This window comes from Phacochoerus africanus, chromosome 16, assembly GCF_016906955.1.
Source record: "Phacochoerus africanus isolate WHEZ1 chromosome 16, ROS_Pafr_v1, whole genome shotgun sequence".
Lineage (NCBI taxonomy): Eukaryota > Metazoa > Chordata > Mammalia > Artiodactyla > Suidae > Phacochoerus > Phacochoerus africanus.
Genome location: NC_062559.1, coordinates 51,569,815 through 51,596,206, shown reverse-complemented (window position 1 = coordinate 51,596,206; position 26,392 = coordinate 51,569,815). Strand labels below are relative to the sequence as shown.

The window sequence follows — 26,392 nt, the reverse complement described above, 5'->3', positions numbered from 1 at the left end:
ACAATGACGAAAACCACATAGGTGCAGAGAACAGAATAGTGGTTAACAGCAGTGGGAGGAAGTGAATAAAGGGCAACAGAAACCACGTTGTTGGTGGTGCTCGTGCTGTAGTGTATTCAGAAGTCAAAACATAATGTACGTATGAAACGTATGATGCAAAATCAGTGTTACCTCTCAATAAATGGAAACAAATAAATTAAAACGGTCAGTTAAAAAAAAGAAGAATGGCAGGACCTAAGAATTTGGAAGGCACTGCAAGTCATTAAGGACAGAAAATGATGCTATTAGGTATTGGCTCATGAAGAGACCTCCTTCCAGGGAAACAAGTTCAGTGATAACGATATCCCTTAAGTTTATGTGAGAGCAAATCTTAGGCCTCCTGAGAATTCAAATGGAATCGAGACCAGGGACCGAAAGAGATGAGCTTGGGATGAAACAAAAGCACTCAGATGATAAAAACTATTAGTGCTGATGGGTTCATGCTCACAGAGTTGAAAACAGGACCAAACAGACATTCGTTGCAGCATCCTATCTGTATGGCTAGAGGCCACGGAGTCTGCTGTGACACCAACACGCGGCGGGGGATGCGGGGGACCATCTAGTGAAATTACTTATTCTTGGGATCTTCCAACAAGAATCACTTTATTAAATATTAGAAGTTAATTTTTCTCATCTCTAAGAAGAAGAAGTTTTCTAAAAATCTCATTCAAAACATGTACAAGTGAATTTAAGGTGTTCTTCCCGGGGGGGCTAGGTGCAGAAGTGCATATGCAGCTTATTCCTTCCTCCACTGATCTGCTAGGCCACTCAGTCAACAGATACTTATCCGACAGTAGACACTGGGCTGGGGTGTTTGCAGGGGAGAAAAGGGAGGGTATTCGGTTTTCTTGAGGGCTCAGCACCTCCAATGGAAACTGTAGGTTTTCCAGTATCTCTGCCACTTGGCATCCCTCTGTGGGACTCAGCAGACCCTAGATGTGAGTCGTCTGTACTGAGGACAGCTTGAAATGACTGATGGTCGCCACGGCAAGGTGGTGGTGCTGGCTGGGCAGGTTTCTGAGGATATGACACACATCCACTTAAAGCTGGTACATATTCTTTTTGAGTATCACAAACCTCCTCTTTTGAGGGCCGGCAATTCTGGGTATTTTTCCCATGTTTTCCCATGATGCCCACGTACAGGCCAGTGGGACTTGCAGGGGCCTGGCCTCCCAGAAGGCATCACCTTGGCTAGACTTCCTTACACAGCTCCTTGGAAGTGGGGATCCCACTGCCAACCCGAATCTCGCTCCAGGGAGGAATGCTGCAGGTCCGTAGAGCTTGTATTTGGTGCTTTCATGTAGATCGGTCACTTGAAGCCCACTTTTTTCCTTAATTTTGTTGGGTTCCACCTCCTTCCTGTTGGAAGAGGGTTCTGTCAGAGTCCTCTTTGGCGGGGTGGCATGGGATTTGGGAATCTAGAGCTGGATCCTTCTTAACCTCGACTTCACTTCTGCTCTCCTTCTTTGCCGGTGTCAAGTTTTATGGTTAAACAATTACCGGACCGTAAGAAAACAATGTACAGTGAACTGTAAAGTGAAATACACCAGTATCTCCAGGGCTAAGTGCTAAATAGGTGACGTCTAATTTAAATGGTCTTTTCTGTTCTGCTTACTGTGTGTGCATGTGCGTGCGTGTGTGTGTGTGTGTGTGTGTCTGTGTCTGTGTGTGTGATTAATTGGCTTTGGCTTGGGGCAGATGCAACAGAAGGTTTCTTTTGTATCTCCTAAAGTCTAGACTGAGTTCCTCAAGGATGTAGCCAGTCTCCAATCTTTCACTCATTCATCCATCCAGTTCTCATTGCACACAGAGAGCACTCTGTGTACAGCCCCAACTCTGAGAACTCTGGGTCAGCTTTATAAAGCACATATTAAACAGATTTCATAAGAGTTCTTTAGAGTTATTTTCAAAACTGCTCAAATAAATATGTATTTCTGTTCCAGGGGCATCTGTCCTGGCTAGGGGATCCCAGGGGGTAGGAGAAATGAATGTTGTAGAGAAGGAAAGGCTGAGGGAAGCGTGTTTCAGACAGAGGGAACAGCATGCTGAAGTCTCCAGGAAAGGAGAAACGAGTGCCTCTAAAAAGCTGTGAAACTCCCTGAGTGACCAGGTGTAATTAGTGACCAGGCTGTCATTTGTGGTGGGGAGGGAGGCAGAACCAGATCCATTTTTTATGAAATAAGTCACAAGCTGGTACTTAGATTTTAGCCTAAAAGAAGTATGAAGCCACTAAATCGAGGAAGTGGCACAGTCAGATGTTCCTTTTTAAAAAAGCATTCTGCCTCTTTTGTAAAGTATCTTTGGGGCAGGGGAGACCAGTTGGGGTCAACTGAGGTTGAGTAGGAGAAGGAGGAAGTAGAGATGGTGAGAAGCAGATGGATTCTAGAACAGGTAAGAGGAAGGAGTGAGTGAAACGCGCATTTGGTTGGATGAAGAGAATGGGATGGAGGAGAAAGAGGAGCTGAGGTGGACTCCCAAGTTCATGATGGGAGAGCCAGTGGGAGAGGAGCCCTTACTGAGTCAGGGTTGAGGATAAAGACCCTGAGCTCCCTGTGCACTGTGTTTGAGAGGCTCTGAGACATCCCAGTGGATGCTAGGTTTGAATGAGAGCACTGAGCTGTCACAGAAATGTGGGTGCTGTCAATGTTCAGAGAGTAGTTGAGTTCATGGGTGGGAAGATGGGCTCTCATGCGAAATAAGAGGGTCTGAGGACCTCCAACATGGAAGAGCCTGCACAGGGGGCAGAGCTGGGCCAGCCCAAGGAGCCGCTGGGAGCTGAGCGGCCATGACAGGGAAGGGGGCCTCACCACTGCAAAGCCAAGGAGCGCCCATCCTGGGGTTGGCACAGAGCAGGATGCTGAACTCTCTTTCCTGTTCAAATCTGCTCGGACCAACCAGGGATGGGAAGATAACGCACGCTCCCAGAACCCAAGCTTGTGACTCGTTTCTTGCATGAACCCATTTGTCAGCAAAGCTTCAGGTTTCGCTGGCGTTCTGGAAAGCTGACATCCAATACTGCTTTCTTCTGGAGTAAGACCATATTGATTACTCTTACCACAACTTGACCTTCAGAGGAAGAGGAGTGTATAAAATCAGAATTGGAAACTAATGTCGCCAAAGGGATAGCCAGATTAAGAGGACCTTGATAGAATACCAGCTTCCGTTCTCTATGCCTAGAATCCCTCTGTTCAAGTCCTATTTTTTGACATGCTTTCTCTATACTGAAGTGCTGATGGCGTGACTTGTGATGGCCATGCAGGTGATGTGCTGTAAGGCAATGGCACTTCCTCTTGAGTTTTTTGCATCTGAGTAAATGTCCGAGTGAGTAAAGGCACCAAGATGAATCAGTGACACTTTTAGCAGTTTAACTGTAGATCTGGTTGTTTTGTGGTTGCAGGGTCTTATAAGTGGAGCTTCTCTGAGATTGCTTTTAGGCCATTTTCTAAGGGGGCTGGGGGAACAAAACTTTCTGTCCCTGCAGATCCCACACTAAATCTTTGTTTCTTGAAAAGGAAAAATAGTATTTTTCTCTAGGCTCATTATTCTTACCCCTTAAAGTTAAATTTTAAAAATCCAAATTATTCACTGCATAAAATAATGCTGATTGCTGTATTTTGTCTGTTTCCCTTCCGAAATGAGTACGATCCTCATGTAATCTTTCCTTGTAAGTGTTGGGTGCCCAAACCAGGTATCTTGGGGGGGGTGGGGGCACAGCGTTCTTCACATGGGTAATGTCGCTGATTTTGTTTGCTTGGGATACACACTGAGTTAACCTCGTTGGACTCTTCCCCAGGAATTGATGCGCGTACACGTGGTGGGTCATTATGCTGCTGCACCTGTGTAGTGTGAAGGTCAGTGTGTTTTTCTGATTATAAGAACCCATCCATGTCATTCCATTATAAACCCACTCCACTCATAATGGAATGTGCCTCAGACCAGAGCCCATCGCGGTGGCCCAGCCCAGGACTTCTCTCGGGTGCAGCCCTGACATTTGATAGCCATCAACCACCCCTCCCCCACTGCCTGCATCCACCCCAAATTTGACTGTGCTCCATTTTGAGATGATGTTCTTTGCATGTCAAGTTCTCGTGTGATGTGAACGTACAGTTGTCACAAGTGAATTTGTACTTGGAAGGGAACACTCTATGATGGTTCTTCCAGAATTACAGCTGAGAGCTCTGCTGGGCTGTGGGTAATTACCTTGCAGTTGATATGGACTCAGAGGAATATGCCTGGAGTTAAGAGCAACGATTTCTCCTGCTGACTCAGGTTGGCTGCTGGGAAGTTGCCAGTTCATTGCAACAGGCCTCAAACAGCTGGTGGCTTTCCCAGAAGGACCTTCCTCCAGGCTCCCCTCAGACTTCCCTGCAAGCCCTCTCCTCCAGTATTTCAGTTTTACAACTTCCAATGACAACCCTGGTTTACAATAATCACAGCTCACATTTACTGGACACTGCGCATCATAATTTGTGTTGTATGCCTTTCCTGCATGAGTGCTTCTACACTCACAACAAGCAGAAGAGGTAGGTGTGACCATTGCTCCTGTCTTTAAAAAAATCATTGGAGACAGTTGATTTACAATGCTGTGTTAGTTTCAGGTGTACAGCAAAGTGAATCAGTTACACATATACTTATATCCATTCTTTTTCAAATTCTTTTCCATATAGGTTATTACAGAGTATCAAGTAGAATTTTCTATGCTACACAGTAGGTCTTTGTTACTTATCTACTTTATATAGAGTAGTGTGTATATGTTAATCCCGAACTGCCAATTTGTCACTGCCCCCAGTGTTTCTCTTTTGGTGACCATAAGTTCAATTTCCAAATCTTTGAATTTGTTTCCGTTTTCTGAACAAGTTCTCTATATCATTTTCATTAGATTCCACATATTAGTGATATCATATGACATTTGTCTTTGTCTGACATACTTCACTTAGTGTAATAATCTCTAGGTCCATCCATGTTGCTGCAAATGGCATTGTTTCATTCTTTTTTATGGCCAAGTAATATTCCATTGTATATATGTACCACTCCTTCTTTATCCACTCCTCTGTTGATGGACGTTTACATTGCTTCCATGTCTTGGCTATTGTGAATAGTGATGCAATAAACAATGGGGTACATGCATCTTTTCAAATTATGGTTTTCTCTGGGTAGATGGCCAAGAGTGGGGCTGCTGGGTCATATGGTAGTTCTGTATTTAGTTTTGAAGGAACCTCCATACTGTTCTCCACAGTGATGGCACCAACATACGTTCCCACCAACGATGTAGAAGGGCTCCCTTTTCTGTGCACCCTCTGCTTGATGAAGGCCATTCTGACCAGCATGACGTGATAACCTCATTGTAGTTTTGATTTGTATTTCTCTAATAATTGGTGATGTTGAGCATCTTTTCATTTGCTTTTTTGACCATCTGTCTCTTCTTTGGAGAAATGTCTGTTTAGATCTTCTGACCATTTCATTTTTTTATATAAATCCATATGAGATGTTGTGTATTTTGGAGATTAATCCTCTGTCAGTTGCTTCATTTGTAATGATTTTCTTTCATTCTATGGATTGTCTTTTCTTTTTTTTATGGTTTCCATCTTATGTATGCAGAAACTGGGCTGTAGAGGGCTAAGTCACTGTTCCAAGTCTCCTGGTGGCTAAGTGAAGAGCAAGGATTCAAATATGACTGGCCTATCTGAGGTGGGATCCCTGGGCATGGGCCCTGGTGCTACTCTTGCAATATGCACTCAGCCAATCTTTAAATGAGGCTTTTGTTTTAAAAAATAATATCTCCCATCTGCATAGCACTTCACAAATTTACTAAGCATATCCACATGCAGATTCAGCTAATGCCTAAAATAACCATGTAGTAAGAAGAAGGAAGCATGAGATGTTCCAGGAGCATCCTGGAGTTGTCCAGCTCAAAGGAGGATGGGCAAGCCAGAAGCTCAGCTCCTCTTTGCCACCCCACCCCAGGGCACGCTTCCAGGTCACCCAGAGGGGTACTTTCTTAATTAGTGTGTTTTGAGGAACACACTTAGAGAATGAGAAATTTATGTGTTGTATTCAGGAAGCGTTAATTTAGTGCTTAATCGCATGCTGCTAAATGTCCAGGGACCATCTCAGTGCAGTGACTCTAAATGTCCCCCCTTTTCTATTGCACATCTCAGCTTGTTGTGCTGTCAGCAGAGTTGGTTTCTCAAAGTTCACTCGGTTACTCCCCCTCCTAGTGTTCCCAGTTTGGGGACCACTTGACTTTTTCTAAGAGAGCATTTTCCCCTCTGCACAGCCCTCTCATCTGTTTACCTTCCCCTGGGACTTCTGAGTTTTCTCTTTGGCGGTAAAGATACAGTGAGAAGCCTTTCTAAAACACCAAGTAGCTCCTTTTGGGTGCATTTAACATTTTGGGAGAATGCCTCCCTTTCTTCTTTCTAAGACTAGCGTCCTTGGGCATTGAGGTCTTCTCTGTCCTAGCTAATCCCAGCTCCTGTGCCTCTGCAGACACAAGCCTTGTCTTGAAATAAAACTCCCAGAATCTATCAGCAAAGCTAAATGGGCATAGGCATCATCTCTGGGGATTTTATTCAGTGATCCAGCAAACACAGAAGTCAAGTATTCTCCCTGACTTTTATGTGATTGATTAACAGGGGAGCGAATACCATGGCCATGACTGCTGCTCCCCAAGGACTTAGTTTGTGAAATGTGAGCGTAACCATGACCTCCTGAACAGTCACAAGTCTGGAAACCCAAGGGGACAGAACCAGCTACTTATTCCCAGTTTCCACGCAAAGTCACTGCAAAACTCCCTGCCCCAGACCCTGCAAGATAAAGGACATCTAATGGCACCATAACCTTTGCCTTTCTTGCTTAAATCTTCAAAATTTAAAATAATCCCAAGGTTTTATATAATATTTTCCAAGAGAATCCACCATGGTACAAAATGAGTCTACAGCATTACTGGCAGGACTTATCAAAATATCTGGGGAGGGGAGTTCCCTGGTGGCGCAGCAGGTTAAGAATCCATTGTTGTCGCAGTAGTGGCTCAGGTTGCTGCTGTGGTGTGGTTTCAGTCCCTGGCTCAGGAACTTCCACCTGCCACAGGTGTGGCAAAAAAAAAAAAAAAAAAAAAAAACCTAGGAATGAACCAGGGATCACTTGGCTGACCATTTAATGTGGATATACTCTTCAGCTTCTGGAATGATCCTCACTGGGATAAATGCTCATCTCTGGGAGAAGATGAGGCATTTATCTTCTTAAAAACAAGGGTAGATTTCATGCTAAAACTAGTGGTTCTCAACCAGGGCACTTCTCAAACTGCTAATACAGCTTTGCATGTGAAGTCTGTGCATTTGCATTTTGTAAACATCTCTGGGGTGATTCATGTAGGCACCCCTGGTTGAAAACCACTGGTTAAAACTGGTGGGAGCAAAGCCTCTCTGTGTCTGTGAATAAGAGAATGGAAAAGAATCTGCACTGCAGGTCTTCATGCTACAAAGAGGATCTTCTTGCTCAAAGATAGGCTTTCTGAAGTCTATCAGAGGTCCTTTTTGGAAAAACCAGCCAACCCACCTTAGGACTTATGTGTTACATAAGAGAATAGCATCTCTGTTTGCCAGGTCCCTGAGGACACAGATGTTGGTGGTTCAAGAGAGAAGAGAGGAAGTGGGATCATGCTGAGGCTGCAGCCTGGCAGTCTCTTCAGCCCAGGGGGTCTTCAGGAGCAAAGCCTGCCTGTTTTGAGACACCAGTGTTGGATGGGATCTTAGGGTGCTCATATAGCTCAGAGCACCCTAAGAAGACCATGTGTACCTCAAAGGCTGAGGCAGACCTGAAGGAGTTGGCAGCTGCAGCTGACACCCTCCTGGCCACTGGGCAATGAGTCCTTTCTTAAAGGGATACCTGAGCAGCTCATCTGCCACACTTCAAAGACTTCAGAAAATCAGTTCTGGGCTTTTCAGAATTTGGTCAGAAGCTGCTGGAGCAGGAGGCGGCATTAAAATGTGGTCCTTTGCTGAAATTCACTGCCTTATATGGAGGGAGGGTGGGAGGAAGGGGTGGAGGGGAATGGAAGAAATGGGGAGAAAGCATGGCTCGTTATATTTCTCTCTGGGTCAGGGCAGGTGCTAAGTGGAGAGACAGAAGAATAAGGCATTAGGATTCGAGGGATCTTAAAACCTTCTCATGAAGAAAATGAAGCCTAGAGAGGTTGTGTATTATCTGGGATCACCCAGAGATGGCAGGGCCCCTCAACTCCATGTCTGATAACTGATGACTCCTGATACAGAATATTCCTGGTCCGCTGCTTCTCCTTGACTGCAAACTCTCTATGATAAAGGAAGTCCCATGGCTGCATAACTTTTGTGTTCTTGTTTACATATTCCAAGCTGAAAATTATCCCAGGATTTCCTACCCCTTATTCCCACCTCAGCATGTCCACAGTGGTGAGCTCTGTATCTAAAGGATATGAGTAAAGAGAGGTATGAGTCCTTGGGCAACTGAAGCCAATAGCTGGCTTCCTTCAATTTCCACTGTATCTCTGTCTTGCTTTTCAGTTACAGTATCATCCAGGCATAAATGGAAAAAGTCATCAGAAGCTTTCAGTTCCACCCCACAATTTGTCATTTTGACACCAACAGAAAATCAGCATATCATTAATTCTCCACACTTACTGATTTGGAAACTCAATTAAAAAGCTGACTGCTGCCCTCCTCCTCCTCCCCCTTCCCCTCCTCTTCCACTCTCTCCTTCTCATTCTTCTTCTCCTTCCCTCCCCCTACCCCCACCCCCAAAAGTCTTCAGTTCCAGAATCCAAAGCCACAATATTGCAATAACTACCATAGAGATAAGTGCCAAATTCCCTGCATGTGAAGTTGCAAGCTTTTGACTCCTCTGAGCTAGGGACCACCATGGTCTCCTCTCTAGCCCTTCTCCATCACTGCCTTGAACTCAGCCCTCCTGGACTATGAGAGATGAATAGTGTGATCCTCTCTGCTAGCGGGTGAGCTGAGTCATGCCCTTGGCAGAGTCAGGGAACTATGTCAAGGAGACCAATAGCCTTGGGTGAGTCTGGAATGAGTCTGACCTGACAAAAGATGCTTCTATTGGGGACTGCTTGCCTCTGCCAACAGGTGATAGGTGCATTCCCCCACCTTCAACTCAGATCGTCTAGGGAGCCCTGGCTCTGCCTGTACCTGAAGGGAGAGCTCTGCCAGCAGTATTTTCCCTTTAGAAAGCAGCAGCCTCAGCATAGAGATAAGACTGCCCTGCTGACTTGCTCACAGCCTGTCCCAATGATTGTTCTGAGCGTCACCCTGACGCAGCAGCCTGGCAGGATTGGGCCACGCAGGCTCAACTCTTTCTGTTAACCATGCCCAGCAGGACCAGAGCTGCAGGCACAGAGCAAGGCTGGGGCATTGAACAGCTTCTCGGTTTGCTCTGTAGAAGGTGTCTTGTTTTGAATACATAGTCTATCCTGTTCTTTCAAAGTAAGTGCTTTTATTAAAAGTCTGGACTGTCCTTTAAACATATTTTTCCCCCACTTAACAGGAAATGTATTTCTAGTCCCTTTGTGGACTCAACTTTAGAAAGATAGATTGGTAGAGGAGGGATGCTTTTGTGTGAAATTCAAAGATCGGTGGAAACTAGGGCATGCACGTTGCATAGCTATTTTCTTCAGACAGCAGGTGGCAAAAAAAAAATGCATGTGTGGCTAACTGTTTTGAGCTTTGCTTATTTGAAGCAGTGTATGATAAGTGGTTTTGTTCAAGCAAAAGAGTGTTAGCTTTATACACAGCCACAGATGAGACACCCCTCCTGCTCCATAGCGCCAGATTTAGAGCCAGAATATTCCTTTTCAGCAAGAATTAGAAGTTCCCCAGCTTCGCTTTTTATCCCCTCGTGCCTGTTTGTGTTGTGCAGAATTCTTAGGGAATGCGGCATTGCTCATGTCCTGCTAGAGTCTCAGGACAGCACTGTGTGTCAGCAGATGTGGGTCTTGGATCTGTTTGCTCAGCTATGCTTTCTTAATGAAGGTGCTTGTTTTACATGATTTCAAATAGTAAATCAGTATTTTCATGACCACAGCTAAATACACACCATGAGTATTTGTATTTGCCTTTCTTTCTTGCTGGCTTTTTTTTTTTTTTTAAAGAAAGGATTTGGGAGTATTTTGTTCTCCTTCACATTTGGGGGTAAAGATTATCCTGTCTCACTCTGGCATAAAGCAGCCTTGAGAACTGCTAGAAATTGGACATCAGACTCTGGAACAAGGGCCCAATGTCACGAGCTCATTCTGGCTTGGATGTTTTAGATGGAGGCATGAACCAGTCATTTATAATTCACTGGGCACCTATCAATTAAGCACTTACTACAAACAAGACATGATTGAGGTGTGGGAGATGCACCTTGAACAGACAGACAAGCCCCTACCCTCATGAAGAATTCGTTCTAGTTGAGGGAAGGAGGTTGTCAGAAAATGAATAGCACAGGTAAGTCTATAACATGACGTCAGGAATGGGGAAGGGCTAAAGAAGAAAGATAGCAGGGTTGTGGAAGAGGAGGCCTGGGGACACGGTGTTCACCTGCCCTGCCAGTGCCTCTCACCTCTAAAACCCCACATTGTCTCTGAACTTGTGTAGAAATACAGCCCCCACCTCTGCACTCCCTAATAACGTTATTTTATATACCTGCCAGTGGCTGTATTCTATTTTATTGCATTTGATTTGATTTTGTTGATGACTTCTTAAAAAGGATCATTTTATATAAAAATTTCAAATCTTTGCTTCTTTTGGGGTTGGGGGGAACCTCTTGCAGCCAGGCTCACATTCTGCTTGGCAGCCGTTAGCAAAAGCTACATGAAGAGGTCCCTTTTAGGACCTTCTGATTGCCACTGTCCCCGCTTAGCTCACCTTCTCCTGGCCTCTAAAGACAGCTGTGGTTCCAGCCTGTTCAGTGCCAGCCCTACAAATGCGCAGGACAGTGATGTCTCCGGATCAGGACCCTTGCTTACCGGGTGGCACCATGGACCTTTCTCTTCCCCCCCAGTCCCTTTTTGTAACTTCGACTCTCTTTGCCTGCTACAAGGGTTGTCAAGGTGCTGTCAGGCTCTCAGAGTCCCAGGCTCAATTGAGGAAGAAATCTAGTCGGAGAATGAGCCCTATCCTTCTGCAAGCCCAGATGGCTTTCACCTGGCCAAGCAGAGCAGGGGCCTCTGCGCAATCCCCAACACCTCATATGGTTTCACTCCCGACAGTCACAGGTCTAGAGAGCTAAGATGTTCTTAGAGTTATGGCTTCACACATTTCTGCCTGATTAAGACACAAGCCCCTTCTCTGGTTGTTTCATCTTTTGTCTCTTATGCCATTCCACCCACCAGATCCTTTGCAGACTTTCCCTTCTTCAGAATGCATCAGCCAAAGCATGAGTTATTTGGTTCCGGTTAATGTTTTCTTTTTATTATAGTTGATTTACAATGTGGTACCAATATTTTCTGTATACCATAGTGACCCAGTCATACATATATTTGCATCTCTTGCTCATATTCTTTTCCATCATGGTTTATCCCAGGAGACTGGACAGAATTCCCTGTGCTATATAGCAGGACCTCATTGCTCATCCATTCTAAATGGAATAGTTTGCATCTATTAACCCCAAACTCTCAGTCCATTTACTGTTTATTTCATGTCTCTGTGGCTTTTCAGAGTACCAAACCACTCATCACCTGATAGGTAGGGGTGTAGACACAGTGATTGCAAAAGGAAGTGTCCTCCAAGCTAAGACAGGACACACACCACGGGATCCTCCCAGCACGCCGGTGTTAGCAGCACCCTCTTCCTTGTCCCAGCTGGTCAACCAGTGTCGGCCTGAAATTCACTCATTTGACTTGTACAGAATGTTTCCAAATGTACCTTAACAGCCATAAACATATGTTCGTAAGCCCTCTCATCAACGCTTAGGTGTACTTTTTACTTAAACAAGTAAACTTTCCCTCCTCTATAATAGATAAAGGATTCTTTCCTGGGAAATGCCTGCCCCTGTTGATTTTCTCATGTCAGAAGCATACCTCTGCATGTCTTCCACAACTTTCTGCCCCACTGGGTATCCTATTGATGAGGGGAAGTAAGAATGGATCTCCTCGTAGCTGCCTGTGGCTACGATTGCCTATGGCCAGGGACCGACAGCTTTAGCATCAGCTGGGAGTTTAGAAATGCAGACTGCCAAGCCCACTCTGGAAATACTAAATCAATACATGCATTTTAATAAGATTCCTGGGGAATTCATGTGGACCTTTAAGTAGAAAAAGAATGGGCTTCCACCGCTGCCCCTGGGCCATCCCCTTCCAAGCCATCTTATAGCTTGCCCTTTGTGCAAAACTTCAGCTCTGAATGGACAGTCTCTGATCTATGGTTATGAGTTTCCCCCAATCAAACACAGACCCATGCATTTTGTGATCTTAATTTTTGGTAGTTATTACATCCAGCTATAGGTAAATGCCACCGTACCATTAGCAGTTGGCCACAGTGTAAAATATCCTTGGGAACTAAGTCATTCATCTGAAACATCTAAATGGTCATTAAGGGAAAACTAATCCTGCAGTACAGTTTAACAGTGGAAGCAGAAATGTGGAAAATCCAATTAAATTCACTAAAAGACAACTGTTAAATAGATTGTTATTGCCAGGCAGGCAAGACAGAAAAGTGGTTAAGAGCTGACCTGGGAGTCCAAGAGCCAACGAGGTTAGGGTCCAGCTTTGCTCCTGGCTTGGGGAAATTACTCAGCGCAGTCATTCAGTAGAGTCCACCTGCCCAGGAAAGTCATTACAGAGCTTGGAAACAAATTTCCAGCTGCTTGGAATCCAGCAATAGAGTCCCTTGGTTCAATAGCTTTTTTTTTTTTTTTTTCATTCTAAAAATATTTGTTGGGAACATGTTGCAAAGAGAGAGCACTGTGCTTGATGCTGGATCTTGAGGAAAAGCATAAGTTTTGGTCTTTTAATGAGACCCAAGCATCTGCATTAAAAAAAAAAAAAGGAACCTCCAGTCGTTTTGATGCATAGCTGAGTTTGGGAACCACTGCAACTTCATGGAGCCTCTAACCCCTCTTTGCTCAAATGAGGACAGTAGCAGAGCAGCCTTGTGGGGTCTTAAGAGCCTGACGCAAGGTAGTTACTCAGCATCAAAGTGATGATAACTGTTCTGATGATGGTGATGCTGCTGCTGATGACAATGAGAGTGAAAGCGGTGGGGGTGACAGTGACCAGGGACGACAATGATGATGCAGGCTCCACGTAGACACCAACTGGATACGCACAGATCTACATTCCTTATGCGGTTACCTTATGTGTGGGTCTGTAGAGAAGCCCATTAACATAAACTGCTGGATTAAATATGGTTGTTTTTATCATAGCTTCTGGTCACTCTGCACCAGGCTTGAACCTACCCGTGTAATAATACTGTTTTACGTTTGTTCAGTACTTTCCGTTTTCCAAGTGCTTTAGGGTCCTTGACCTTCCTTCCATCTTAAGAGGGGCACAGAGTTATCACAGGACCTTAACCTCATTTCATAACTGAGGAAACAGTCTGAGAGAAGCAAGGGGCTTGCTTCAACCTGCCCACTGAACCACCTAGAATGGGGTTCAGGTCTTTGGACTCGGGATCTGTGTAGAAAAACAGCAGTCTTTCTACCAAAAGCTCATATTAAAGGGAATTTTCCAGGCAAACTTGATGGACTGCTAATAAATCTTCCTAGGTCAATTTAACAGTCATCTGGGAAATATCTTTGTTTCCTGAGACAGACTCCAAGTTAGTCTCATGTTCATGTATTTTCAAATCTGAGGAGACCAAATGGACTTTTTTCACTAGAGAATCAATGGCCACGAAGGACAAAATAATAGAGACTCATCTAAGTGAAAAATAACACAGTTTAGGTAATGGTTAGAAGAAAATATGGCATGGTACACCAACCCTATATTGTAGTGTGTGTATCTGCAGAGTTTCCTGAATTCCCTCAAGAAACTAATTCTATGAAGTAGTGCCAGGCAGTGCTTCCTGCTTTCCCAACCCTCTTGAAAATACCTGACATACTAGACAAGCACTGTCCCTGGAAAGTAATGTCAAGTTCAGAATATACCAGAAAGCACACACATATCAACCTCAAGTCAATACACAAACTACTGACATCATACTCACAGGAACTCACTGAGAACCTCTCTGCCTCCTCTACCATTTTCTTCAGCAGAAGGTTCGGCCCCCAGCCGCCCTGGAACATGCCATGTGAAGGTGAAGGAGGAGCCAGGCCCCTCTCAGCTCTACTTCTGTTAAATGATCATTTCTCTCCTCCTCCCTTCCTACACTGGTCCCCCCTTCCCAGAGAAAGAACCACTCTCTACTTCCTTGGAAACCACAGAGCCAGCTGTCAACGTTATCTGACTGAATTTGCCATCACCACAGTCACTCATATGCCTAAGACCCTTAGGGGTCACTAGAAGGAGGGGTGGTCAATTGCTTTCTCTCGGATCATGTTCTTTCCTCACTAGGCTGCCCAATAGCATCTCTGCGCCCTCAGTCCAGTAACCCACTCCCCTCTTACTTACTGCAAATATGTATGAAAAGTACAGTTACGAGTTAAGAAGGGGAAGCAATATGTCCTAGTTAGTCAAGCAATGAATTAAAAAGTAGAATCCTGGCGTTCCCTGGTGGCTTAGCGGTTACTGATTTGGCATTGTCACTGCTGCGGCTCAGGTTCAAGCCCTGGCCCAGGAATTTTTGTATGCTTCAGGTACAGCCAAAAAAGACGAGAACCCCAACTCCATATTATTTAAGAATCAGGGATCTCAAAACTCAGCAGGCATGCCCAATAGGATCCAAGGTGCTATCCCATGTGTATGGACTCCCAGTCTGGAGTTGTACCTCCGAGCAAAAAAAGTTAGAAATAAAAACAATCGAGGAATCGAGTACTGTTTCAGATACTCCAGTACCTTATTTTGAGAACTTCAGCCACCTTTGCACACAAGATTTATTCCGCAAATATGTACTATTAACATATATTACATGAATATCTGTGGAATGGCTACTCTGGGTCAGATGCCGTGCCAAGTGTGGGCGATAAAATGGTGAGCAAAGCCAGCCTTGACTTTCCAGGCTTCCAGTCCAGTGAAGGAGAAACTCACTCACATCAGCCTATGTGGGTATTCTGAAGGCAGAGAACCTAGCTCTGGGAATACACCTAAGGCGGAAACTTTACCTGGACTGGGATTTAGGAAGTTTCCCTGAGGAAGAGATGCTTACTTGGAAATTGAAATGTGCATTGTAGTTGATGAGGTGAGACAGGACCATATCTCTTCCTTATTGTAAAAATCGATGTCGTCTGCTTCCAAGAAAATCTGACCTCATTTTTTAATATGAAGAGGTATAAAAATAAAACAAGCTAGTGCTTTTTTAGTTGGTCTTTTCTAGAGCTATCTTTTTAATTTTTAAAGTGTACTGCTCATTACCTTGCATACCCGCTCCTATTATTAGGTAGGTAAATTTTGACGCTTGTCTCAGGCACTTGCTCCTCCAGTTACTGCACACTCTAGGTCTGTAACACAGTAGCCTTCATAAATATTTTGAGAATTTTGAAGGAAGATAATGAAGACTGCTTATTTGCTTTATCATGCGACCTGAAGTAGTTAATATGAAGGGGGAATATGTTGGTCATAAAGCAATATGTGTGTTAGAGGCCCACTGAACACTTTAAAAAGGAAGAATTGCAGCTCAAGTAAGAGTGCAGCGGGGTAAAAAATGAGTACCAGGGCAATTTCTCCCGATTAATGATGCCACAGCGAAATACTGGAATAATTAATAAGTAATACATTAGCCTAATGTGTACCAAGGGATTGGTTAAATAAAAGCTGCTGCACTGAAAGCAACTTTTCCTAGGACAGAGCTTTTTATTCTATCATTATCATTTTATTTAATTTATTTATTTATTTATTTATTTATTTATTTAAGCCATATGCCCACAGCATACAGAAATTTCCGGGTCAGGGACTGAACCTGCTCCACAGTAGTGACCAAACGGGATCCTTAACCTGTTGAGCCACAAGAGGACTCCAAGGCTACTCTTTATCTTCCTTATCTGTGTATCACTCCCCTTCCCCCCCACAAAAGAAATGTGTGTAGATAATGTGTTGCAGATCATTTGTTTGGGTTCCATTTATGCTATCTAAGGCTTAATTTCAACCTCGGTCTGAACATCTTACTGAAGTCAGGAAACAAGAAAGAAACATGTCCACTCTCTTCCCCTTCCAGATTAGCAAGTGGTGTTAACAATGATTGCTGCTAGGTATTTGCTCATTCTTTCCATTATTCATTCATTCTATGGGCCTTAACTGATTTCCTTATTAAGGGCTGTGGGGAACCCATGTGAACAAGACACCAACAGATGTCCACGTAAAGACAGTGTATGTGTTAACACTCCAAGGTGAGATACCAGTGGGTGGTTGTAGAAGCGGATCTGCGTTCTCGCAAGCCTAGGAAACACTAGGTCCAGCAAACTTAAACTGATTGCTTAGCTAAAGGGCCTCTCAGAATGTTTAACATGTGCTGCAGCATTTATATGGCACTCTTTAAAGGTATCATCTACTACTATGATTCCTTGGTACACTCTAGGAAGGCTCGTGTAAGCACTCTAGGAAGGACTCTGCCTTCTGGGTAAGGAGGCTGATATTACTAGGGCAGGTTAGGGCACCAAGCAAGAGGCATGGGGTTCAAGTCAGAGTGCTAACTCCAATGGGGGGGGGGTTAGCAGCAAATGTCTAGTGGCAAGGAGGTGGAAAACCAAGACAGTGTGCTGTCCTCTAGACCAAACAGATTTAATAGGGCTTTGCTTCATTTGCGTAATTTTAATAACATCAGTTATTGATAGTAAAAGCATTTTGTTGAGAGTCTATAAATTCTAGACATTTCAGCATAGTGGATAAAGACGACAGGCTCTTGCTCCAGATATTTTTATGTTTATATCCGTTTTACCACTGCTTGACATATATGACTTTACTGCTTCAGATCTCAATTTTTTCATATATAAATTGAAATAAAAATAACAATATGAACTACCAAGAACATGTGGCATTCTAATGAAATAACATGAGTGAAGCACTTAGCACAATACCTGACACAGGGTAAAAGTTCTTCACGTGCTCATTATTTATTAAATGCATATTAATCCTCCCAATCCTGTGAGGCAGATAGTATCCTCCCTATTTTATGGATAACAAATCTGGGACTCGGAAAGTTTAATAAGCTTCCAGGATCCCACATATAAAAAGTAGTGGGGCTGAAATTCAAACTCAGGTTAATTAAACTCCAAAACCCACGTCTTTTCTAATATACGATTCTAATATGAAGCTCAGGGGTGTACGAAGCATGGGACTGAATATAGACTTCGTTTTCAGGTAGATCTTGGTAAGGAATGGCTCTACGATCAGACTAAGCGAGTACCATTCAACAGAACTATACAAAGGTGGGACAGACTTGGTCTCTTTGATGTATTGGCCCAGGAAGTCTAGAAACATGCCACTTGTATAACAGGAGTCAAGTATGATTGAAAATGTCACATTTACTTGTTAAAGAGCCAATGCTCATAGAAGTGTCATTGGCAGTGGCCTACCTTATTGGCAAAAAAATTTGTGTGTGTGTGTTGGAACTAGCAGAGGTAAATTTTGTTAGCTAGACGGCAGTTAAGTTGTTGGGAGTGGGGAGGGTCTTTTGTTAGCATGAAAGCTAGAAGAGAAAATCCATGCATCTAGCCATGGGAGATGCAGCCCAGCTTTAAACCAACTCAATTCTTAGTAAAATATGAAGGATTATTTCCTTATCTTAACTTCCAGATATAGGAAAGAGTTGGAACGCGAATGGGAAAAAAGAATAGTATACTCCAGTTTCTATTGTTTTTATATAAACCATGTTCAATAGATAAGTTGGAAGATTATAAAACATGTGAAGAGCAACAAAATGTGATAACTCAGTAGATTAAAATATATCTGTGGAAGCAGGCTCATATATGAACCAGACGTCAGAACTAGAGAGAAGGATTTTCAAACATCAATTGTGAATACATTCAAGGATTTTCTGAAACAGATGGCTAGAATGGATGAATAGTTGAAGAATTTCAGCAGATAAATGGAAACTATAAAAAAAGAACCAAATAGAAGTTCTAGACTAAGAACATCTGAAATTAAAAAAAAAAAAAAACAGATTTGATGGGTGTCTTAGTCTGTTTTGGCTGCTGCAACAAACTACCATAGAATGAGTAGCTAATAAACAATAGATGTATATGGCTTACATTTTTGGAGCCATATTCTTGGGAAGACCAAGACCAAGGCATAGGTAGATTTGGTGTCTGGTGAGGGCCCACTTTCTGGTTCATAGACAACTTTTACCTGTAACCTCATATGTTAAGGGATTTTTCTAGGGCCTCTTTTATAACGGCACTAATTCCACTTATGAAGGCTTCACTCTTATGGCTTAATCACTCCCCAAAGGCCCCATGTAATTTCACCCTACTGGGGATTAAGTTTCAACATATGAATTGGGGGGGGGGGGATACAAACATTCAGTCTGTGGCAATGGGCTTAACAGAAGACTGGACACTATGAAAGAATAGATCAGTGAACCTGAAGACTGGTTAATAGGTATTATTCAAAGCAAAGCACAGAGAGAAAAAATATTGTAAAACACTTCCCTGATCATCATCAGTGACCTGTCAAGTGGTCTAATCTATATGGATTTGGAATTCCAGATTGAAAGAGTGAGAGATACGGGTCAGGACATAATATTTGAAGAAATAACACCTGCAATTATTCTAATATGATGGGAAAATTGTCAGTCTACAGATCCAAGATTTCAGTGAACTGCAGATAGTAGAAACATAAAGGAGCCACACCTAAGCACATCAGTCAAACTTCTGAAAACCAAAGATCGAGAAAATATCACAAAAGCAGCCACAGGGGGGAAAAAAAAGGACATGCTGCATACAGGGGAACGATGACAAAAAACAATGGCTGACTTCTTATCAAGAATAATTAAAGTCAGCAGGCAATGGAAATGTATCTTAAATTGAGGAAGGTTGGGTGGAGGACATGCTCTGAAGACAAATAAGAGAAGATATGACCTAGTCAAAGGGTCAAGAAAGGCTTCAAGAAAGTACTATCTCAGCTTAGATCTGAAGGAAATAGGCAAAGAGTGGGGACGATATTTCAGGTTTGGGCAGAGTTCCTGTGTCAAGACAGCATGCCACGTGTAAAAACTGAAAAGTTCAATGCACATATATGTATGACTGAGTCACCTTGCTGTACAGCAGAAAATGGCACAATATTGTAAATCAACTACACTTTAATAAAAAATTTAAGCAATTAAAAATATATGTCTAGAGTAGCAGTTTTGTTGCTGACTCTGCAGAGCATCCCAAGTACACTCCCTGAATGGGGCAGAATCCCTTTTCCTGAGGAGCATGACTTGTCCTTTTTCTTCATCACAATTGCAAGTCTTCATCTGTTTGCTGCCCTCTAGTGACCCTTGGAAGCTCTGCCCCACATGCAAGGCAGTTGCTTTATTTGAAGCTACAAGAAAGTCAGAAAGAAAGCAAGGGCTATTAGTAATTGCATAATGTCTACACCTCAACTACCCTTATTTTATATGATTTAACATTCACAGCAGCATGCAAGACAGCAATGGTATCATTTCATGTATGAGAAAATTGAGACACCTATGAGTCATGGCCCTTTTCTAAGAGCCCTTAACTATTGAGGTGGAGGCAAGATTCAGACCCAGGCTCTGTGGGGTCCAAAACTTTGGTTCATTTTCCTGTGTTATGATGTCTCCAAATGAACTTACAGTTGACCTTTGAAGCATACAGAGGTTAGGGGAGCCAACCATCCATGTTGTCAAAAACTGTGGTGGGCCCTCTCTATCTGGGGGTTCCTCCATATCAGCAATCGGGTTCCTCTGTATCTGCTGCAGATGGTCAATCTAAGTAAGAGATGAAACCTTAAGAAGGAGCCAAAAAGAAAAGCTAGAGATCAAAACCACTGCAGCAGAAATGAACAATGCCTTTGGGGAGTTCCCATCACGCCTCAGTGGTATAGAACCTGACTAGTATCCATGAGGATGTGGATTTGATCCCTGGCCTCGCTCAGTGGGTTAAGGATCCAGTGTTGCCGTGAGCTGTGGTGTAGTTTGCAGACGCAGCTTGGGTTCACTGATCTTGTAGCTGTGGTGTAGGCTGGCAGCTACAGCTCCCATTCAGCCTGGGAACTTCCATATGCCGTGAATGTTGCCCTAAAAAGTAAAAAAAAAAAAAAATCTTGTGACAAGCTTATTAGAAGATGAGTCCCAAAGGAGGAAAGAGTCTTTGAGCTTGAGGGTATTCCAGTGGAAACCTCCAAAACTGATAAGCAGAAAGAACAAAAGCAAAGAGGAAAAAAATAAAAAAACAGACTATCAGCGGACTTTGGATCAGCAACAAAAGGTGTAATCAGAATACCAGGAGAAGAAAGAGAGAAAGGAACAGAAGAAATTTCATTGTCCTTGTCCTTGGAATAATGACTGAGAATTTCCCCAAATTAAACGGCAGACACCGAAACCAAAGATCCCGGAGGCTCAGACAAGTGGAGTGAATGTCAAAAGAACCACACCTAGGCATATTGTGTTCAAAGTATAGAAGTCAAAGATTATTTTAAAAGAAGCCAGGGGCACGGGAGGGGGAGGGACCTTACCTATAGAGGAACAAAGAAAAGAATTACATCCAACTTCTCCTCAGAAACCAGGCAAGCAAGAAGAGAGTGTAGTGACATATTTAAAGTATTGAGAGACAGAAGCCACCAACCTAGAATTCTGTACCCTGTGTTTTGTGCCCCAGAAGGTGGTCTATTATGGTGAATGTTCCCTGTGAGATTGAGAATCAGGTATATCCTGCTTTTGTTGGTTGAAGTATGTAGATCTCAGTTAAATTCAGTTGACTAAGCGTGTTGTTGAATTCAGTTATGCCTTTATTGATTTTCTGCCTGCTGTCTGTCCATTCCTGATACAGGAGTGGTGAAAGTTTCACCTCTGAGAGTGGATTAATCTATTTCTCTGTGTAGTTTTATGAGTTTTGTCTCATGTGGTTTGATTCACTGAAGTTAAGTGCATACACATCAAAGACTGCCACATCTCCCTGGAGAATAGACCCTTTATCATTATTTAATGTCCTTCTTTATCCCTGATAACTTTCCTTGCTTTGAATTCTGCACTGTCTGAGATTAACATAGACCCTCCTGCTTTCTTTTGATTAGTGTTAGCATGGTATCTTTTTCTACATTTCCTTTCATGGTATCTTTTTCTACATTTCCTTTCAATCTATATATGTCTTTATATTTGCAGTGGGTTTCTTGTAGACAACATGTAGTTGGGTCTAGCTTTTAATTCACTCTGACAACCTCTGACATTTAATTAGTGCCCTTAGACCACTGATCTTCAAAGGATTACTGATATATTTGGATTAATATTTACCATATTTGTTGCCCTTGTTCTGTGTCCCTATTTTTGCCTTCCACTCACTTTCTGTCTTTTGTGGGTTTTAACTGAGTTTATATGGTTCTGCTTTTTTCCCCTTTCTTAGCTTATTGGGTATGCTTTTTTAAATACTTCTACTTTTTTAATTTTTAATTTTTATTTTTTATTTTCATGGTTCTCCTAGAGTTTCCAATATACATTTACAACAAATCTAAGTCCACTCTCAAATAATGCTGTATAATTTCACGGGTACTTTATAATAAAAAATCTTAATTCTTCCTTTTTCTTTCTTGCATCATTACTATCATCTGTTTCACTTACACATAAGCATAAGCAGGTGTGTGCATATATACATACATATATAAGCTACACGCACAATTGAATATGTTGTTGCTATTGTTATTTTGAACAAATTGTTATCTGTTAGATCAATTAGGACTAAGAAAAATAAGTTTTTATTTTACCTTCATTTCTGCCATGTTCTTCCTTTATTTATGCAGATCTGAGTTTCTGACCTTGTCAATTTCCTGTTTTCTAAAGAACTTCTTTCAACATGTCTTTTGAGACAGGTCCATGGGCAACAAATTCTCTCAGTTTCATTTGTCTGAGAAAGTCTTTATTTCTTCTTCATTTTAGAAAGATAATTTAACAGGGCACAGAATTCTAGGTTGGTTGTAATTCATACTGGATGTGATAAGTCATGCAATTAAAACAAGAAAAGGAAATTAAAAATATGAATGTTTCCAGATGACATGATTGTCTATGCAGAAAATTGTCCCCCCCACCCCCCCAAAATAATCAAAAACCTCCTGGAACCAAAATAAATTATACCAAGGTTGCAGGATACAAGGTTAATATACAAAATGCTAATTGCTTTTGTTTTGAACAAATGAAATTTGAAATTAAAAACACAAAAGCATTTGTATAAGCACCCACAAAATATTTACATATCAATCTATATAATATATACAAAACTGATGTGAGGAAAACTGCAAAACTGTTATGAATGCAATCAAAGATGACCTAAACAAATGAAGAGCTGTTCCATGTTCGTAGATTAGAAGACTTCACGTTGTTAAGAGGTTAGTACTTCCCAGTATGATCTATCGCCGCAACGCAGAAGAGACATGTTCTGCTCAACATGTTTGGTCCCAAGAGTGGACTGGCTGGAGTAACAGGGGGAGACAGCAATTTTAGGAAATGAGCACTCTTGGGTAATGTGATGACTTTTTAGATGTAAAACCAGAGACATCACCCGTGAAAGATATAATTAATAAGATGACTTTATTAAAATTAAAATATTCTGCTCTGTGAAAGATGACGTTAAGAGAATAAGAAAAGCCACGGACTGGGAGAAAATACTTGCAAAAAACACATCTGGTAAAATACTATTATCTGAAATGTATAAAGAACTCTTAAAGTTCAACTGTACAAAACCAAACAACCCAAGTTAAAAATAAGTCAAAGACCTTATCAGACACCTCACTAAAGAAGTTTCATGAATTGAAGATAAAAATATGAAAAGAGGGAGTTCCCGCTGTGGCTCAGTGGTTAATGAATCCAACTAGGAACCATGAGGTAACGGGTTCGATCCCTGGCCTTGCTCAGTGGGTTAAGGATCCGGCGCTGCCATGAGTGGTGGTGTAGGTTGCAGACACGGCTTGGATCCCGCATTGCTGTGGCTGTGGCATAGGCCGGCGGCTACAGCTCTGATTCGACCCCTGGCCTGGGAATCCCCATGTGCTGCGGGAAGCAGCCCAAGAAATGGCAAAAAGACAAGAAAAAAATATGAAAAGATACTCCACATCACATGTCACTAGGGAAATGCAAATTAGAACAATGCAATACCACTACACACCTATTAGAATGGCTAAAATCCAGGACACTGACACCACCAAATGCTGGTGAGGATGAGAAGCAACAGGAACTCTCATTCTTAGTGGCAATGCAAAATGGTACATTCACTTTGAGAGACAGTTTGGCAGTTTCTTTCAAAATGAAATATACTCTTACCATAGGGTCCAATGATCATGCATCTTGGTATTTAACTGAACCAGGTGAAAATTTATATACAAAAAAAAAAATCAAAGGAGTTCCTGTCATGGCACAGCGGAAAGGAATCCAACTAGGAACCATGAGGTTATGGGTTCAATCCCCAGCCTTGCTCAGTGGGTTAAGGATATGGTGTTGCTGTGAGCTGTGGTGTAGGTCGCAGATGTGCCTCGGATCCTGCATTGCTGTGGCTGTGGTGTAGGCTGGCAACTGTAGCTCTGCTTGGACTCCTCGCTTGGGAACCTCCTCATGCCACAGGTTCAGACCTAAAAAGAAAAAAAAAAGAAAAAAAAAAGAAAGAAAAAGAAAATTTATATACATGCAAAAATCTGTACATAAATGTTTATTGCAGTTTTATTGAAGACTGCAAAACTTGGAATCAACCAAGATGTCTTTCAGTAGCTGAATGGATAAATACACTGGTACATGTGACAATGAAATGTTAATCAACACTGAAAAAATATGAGCTAGCAAACCATGAAAAGCCATGGACAAACCTTAAATGCATATCACTAAGCAAAAAAAGCTAATTTTAAAAAGCCACAGGCTGTATGATTTAACTAGATAGCATTCTGGAAAGGCAAACCTGTGGAGACAGTAAAAGGTGGGTGGTTTCTAAGGACTGATGGAGGGGTGATAAAAGGTGGGTGGTTTCTAAGGACTGATGGAGGGGTGATAAAAGGTGGGTGGTTTCTAAGGACTCATGGAGGGGTGATAAAAGGTGGGTGGTTTCTAAGTACTGATGGAGGGGTGATAAAAGGTGGGTGGTTTCTAAGGACTGATGGAGGGGTGATAAAAGGTGGGTGGTTTCTAAGGACTGATGGAGGGTGATAAAAGGTGGGTGGTTTCTAAGGACTGATGGAGGGTGATAAAAGGTGGGTGGTTTCTAAGGACTGATGGAGGGTGATAAAAGGTGGGTGGTTTCTAAGGACTGATGGAGGGTGATAAAAGGTGGGTGGTTTCTAAGGACTGATGGAGGGTGATAAAAGGTGGGTGGTTTCTAAGGACTGATGGAGGGTGATAAAAGGTGGGTGGTTTCTAAGGACTGATGGAGGGGTGATAAAAGGTGGGTGGTTTCTAAGGACTGATGGAGGGGTGATAAAAGGTGGGTGGTTTCTAAGGACTGATGGAGGGTGATAAAGGTGGGTGGTTTCTAAGGACTGATGGAGGGGTAATAAAAGGTGGGTGGTTTCTAAGGACTGATGGAGGGGGTGATAAAAGGTGGGTGGTTTCTAAGGACTGATGGAGGGGTGATAAAAGGTGGGTGGTTTCTAAGGACTGATGGAGGGGGTGATAAAAGGTGGGTGGTTTCTAAGGACTGATGGAGGGGTGATAAAAGGTGGGTGGTTTCTAAGGACTGATGGAGGGTGATAAAAGGTGGGTGGTTTCTAAGGACTGATGGAGGGTGATAAAAGGTGGGTGGTTTCTAAGGACTGATTGAGGGGTGATAAAAGGTGGGTGGTTTCTAAGGACTGATGGAGGGGTGATAAAAGGTGGGTGGTTTCTAAGGACTGATGGAGGGGTGATAAAAGGTGGGTGGTTTCTAAGGACTGATGGAGGGGTGATAAAAGGTGGGTGGTTTCTAAGGACTGATGGAGGGTGATAAAAGGTGGGTGGTTTCTAAGGACTGATGGAGGGTGATAAAAGGTGGGTGGTTTCTAAGGACTGATGGAGGGTGATAAAAGGTGGGTGGTTTCTAAGGACTGATGGAGGGGTGATAAAAGGTGGGTGGTTTCTAAGGACTGATGGAGGGGTGATAAAAGGTGGGTGGTGTCTAAGGACTGATGGAGGGGGTGATAAAAGGTGGGTGGTTTCTAAGGACTGATGGAGGGTGTGATAAAAGGTGGGTGGTTTCTAAGGACTGATGGAGGGTGATAAAAGGTGGGTGGTTTCTAAGGACTGATGGAGGGGGTGATAAAAGGTGGGTGGTTTCTAAGGACTGATGGAGGGTGATAAAAGGTGGGTGGTTTCTAAGGACTGATGGAGGGGGTGATAAAAGGTGGGTGGTTTCTAAGGACTGATGGAGGGTGATAAAAGGTGGGTGGTTTCTAAGGACTGATGGAGGGTGATAAAAGGTGGGTGGTTTCTAAGGACTGATGGAGGGTGATAAAAGGTGGGTGGTTTCTAAGAACTGATGGAGGGTGATAAAAGGTGGGTGGTTTCTAAGGACTGATTGAGGGGTGATAAAAGGTGGGTGGTTTCTAAGGACTGATGGAGGGGTGATAAAAGGTGGGTGGTTTCTAAGGACTGATGGAGGGTTATAAATAGGCAATACACAGATGATTTTTAGGGTCGTGAAGATACTCTATATATTATTATGGTGATGGATACACGTCTTCCATTTGTCCAAACCCTCAGAATGTAAAGGCCAAGAGTGAACTCTACACCATGGATGCTGAGTGATAATGAAGTGCCCGTGTGGGCTCACTAACTGTAGCAGACACACACTCTGGTTGTGGATAGTAGATATCCACATATTCCCGACAATGAGAGGAGGCACGCATACATGGGGGCAAGCATTTACAGGAAATCTCTACCTTCTTTTCAGTTTTGCTGTGGATCTAAATCCTCACTACAAAATTAACATCTTTTTGTCTTTTTGCCTTTTCTAGGGCCACTACTGTGGCATATGGGGGTTCCCAGGCTAGGGGTCTAATCGGAGCTGTAGCCGCCGGCCTACACCACAGCCACAGCAACGTGGGATCTGAGCCGCATCTGCAACCTACACCACCGCTCACGGCAACGCCAGATCCTTAACCCACTGGGCAATGCCAGGGATCGAA

The 26,392-nt window shown here is 42.9% G+C and overlaps 1 protein-coding gene across 1 annotated transcript in view; it reads left to right on the top strand.

Annotated features, from left to right (window-relative positions):
- HECW1 (HECT, C2 and WW domain containing E3 ubiquitin protein ligase 1) overlaps nt 1-26,392 on the top strand; it is a 407,661-nt gene that overhangs the window by 144,732 nt on the left and 236,537 nt on the right. The window contains exon 2 of the mRNA XM_047763338.1: nt 3,833-3,890. Coding sequence (XP_047619294.1) covers nt 3,864-3,890 — 27 coding nt within the window. The 5' untranslated portion in view covers nt 3,833-3,863. The remainder of the gene's footprint in view (nt 1-3,832; nt 3,891-26,392) is intronic.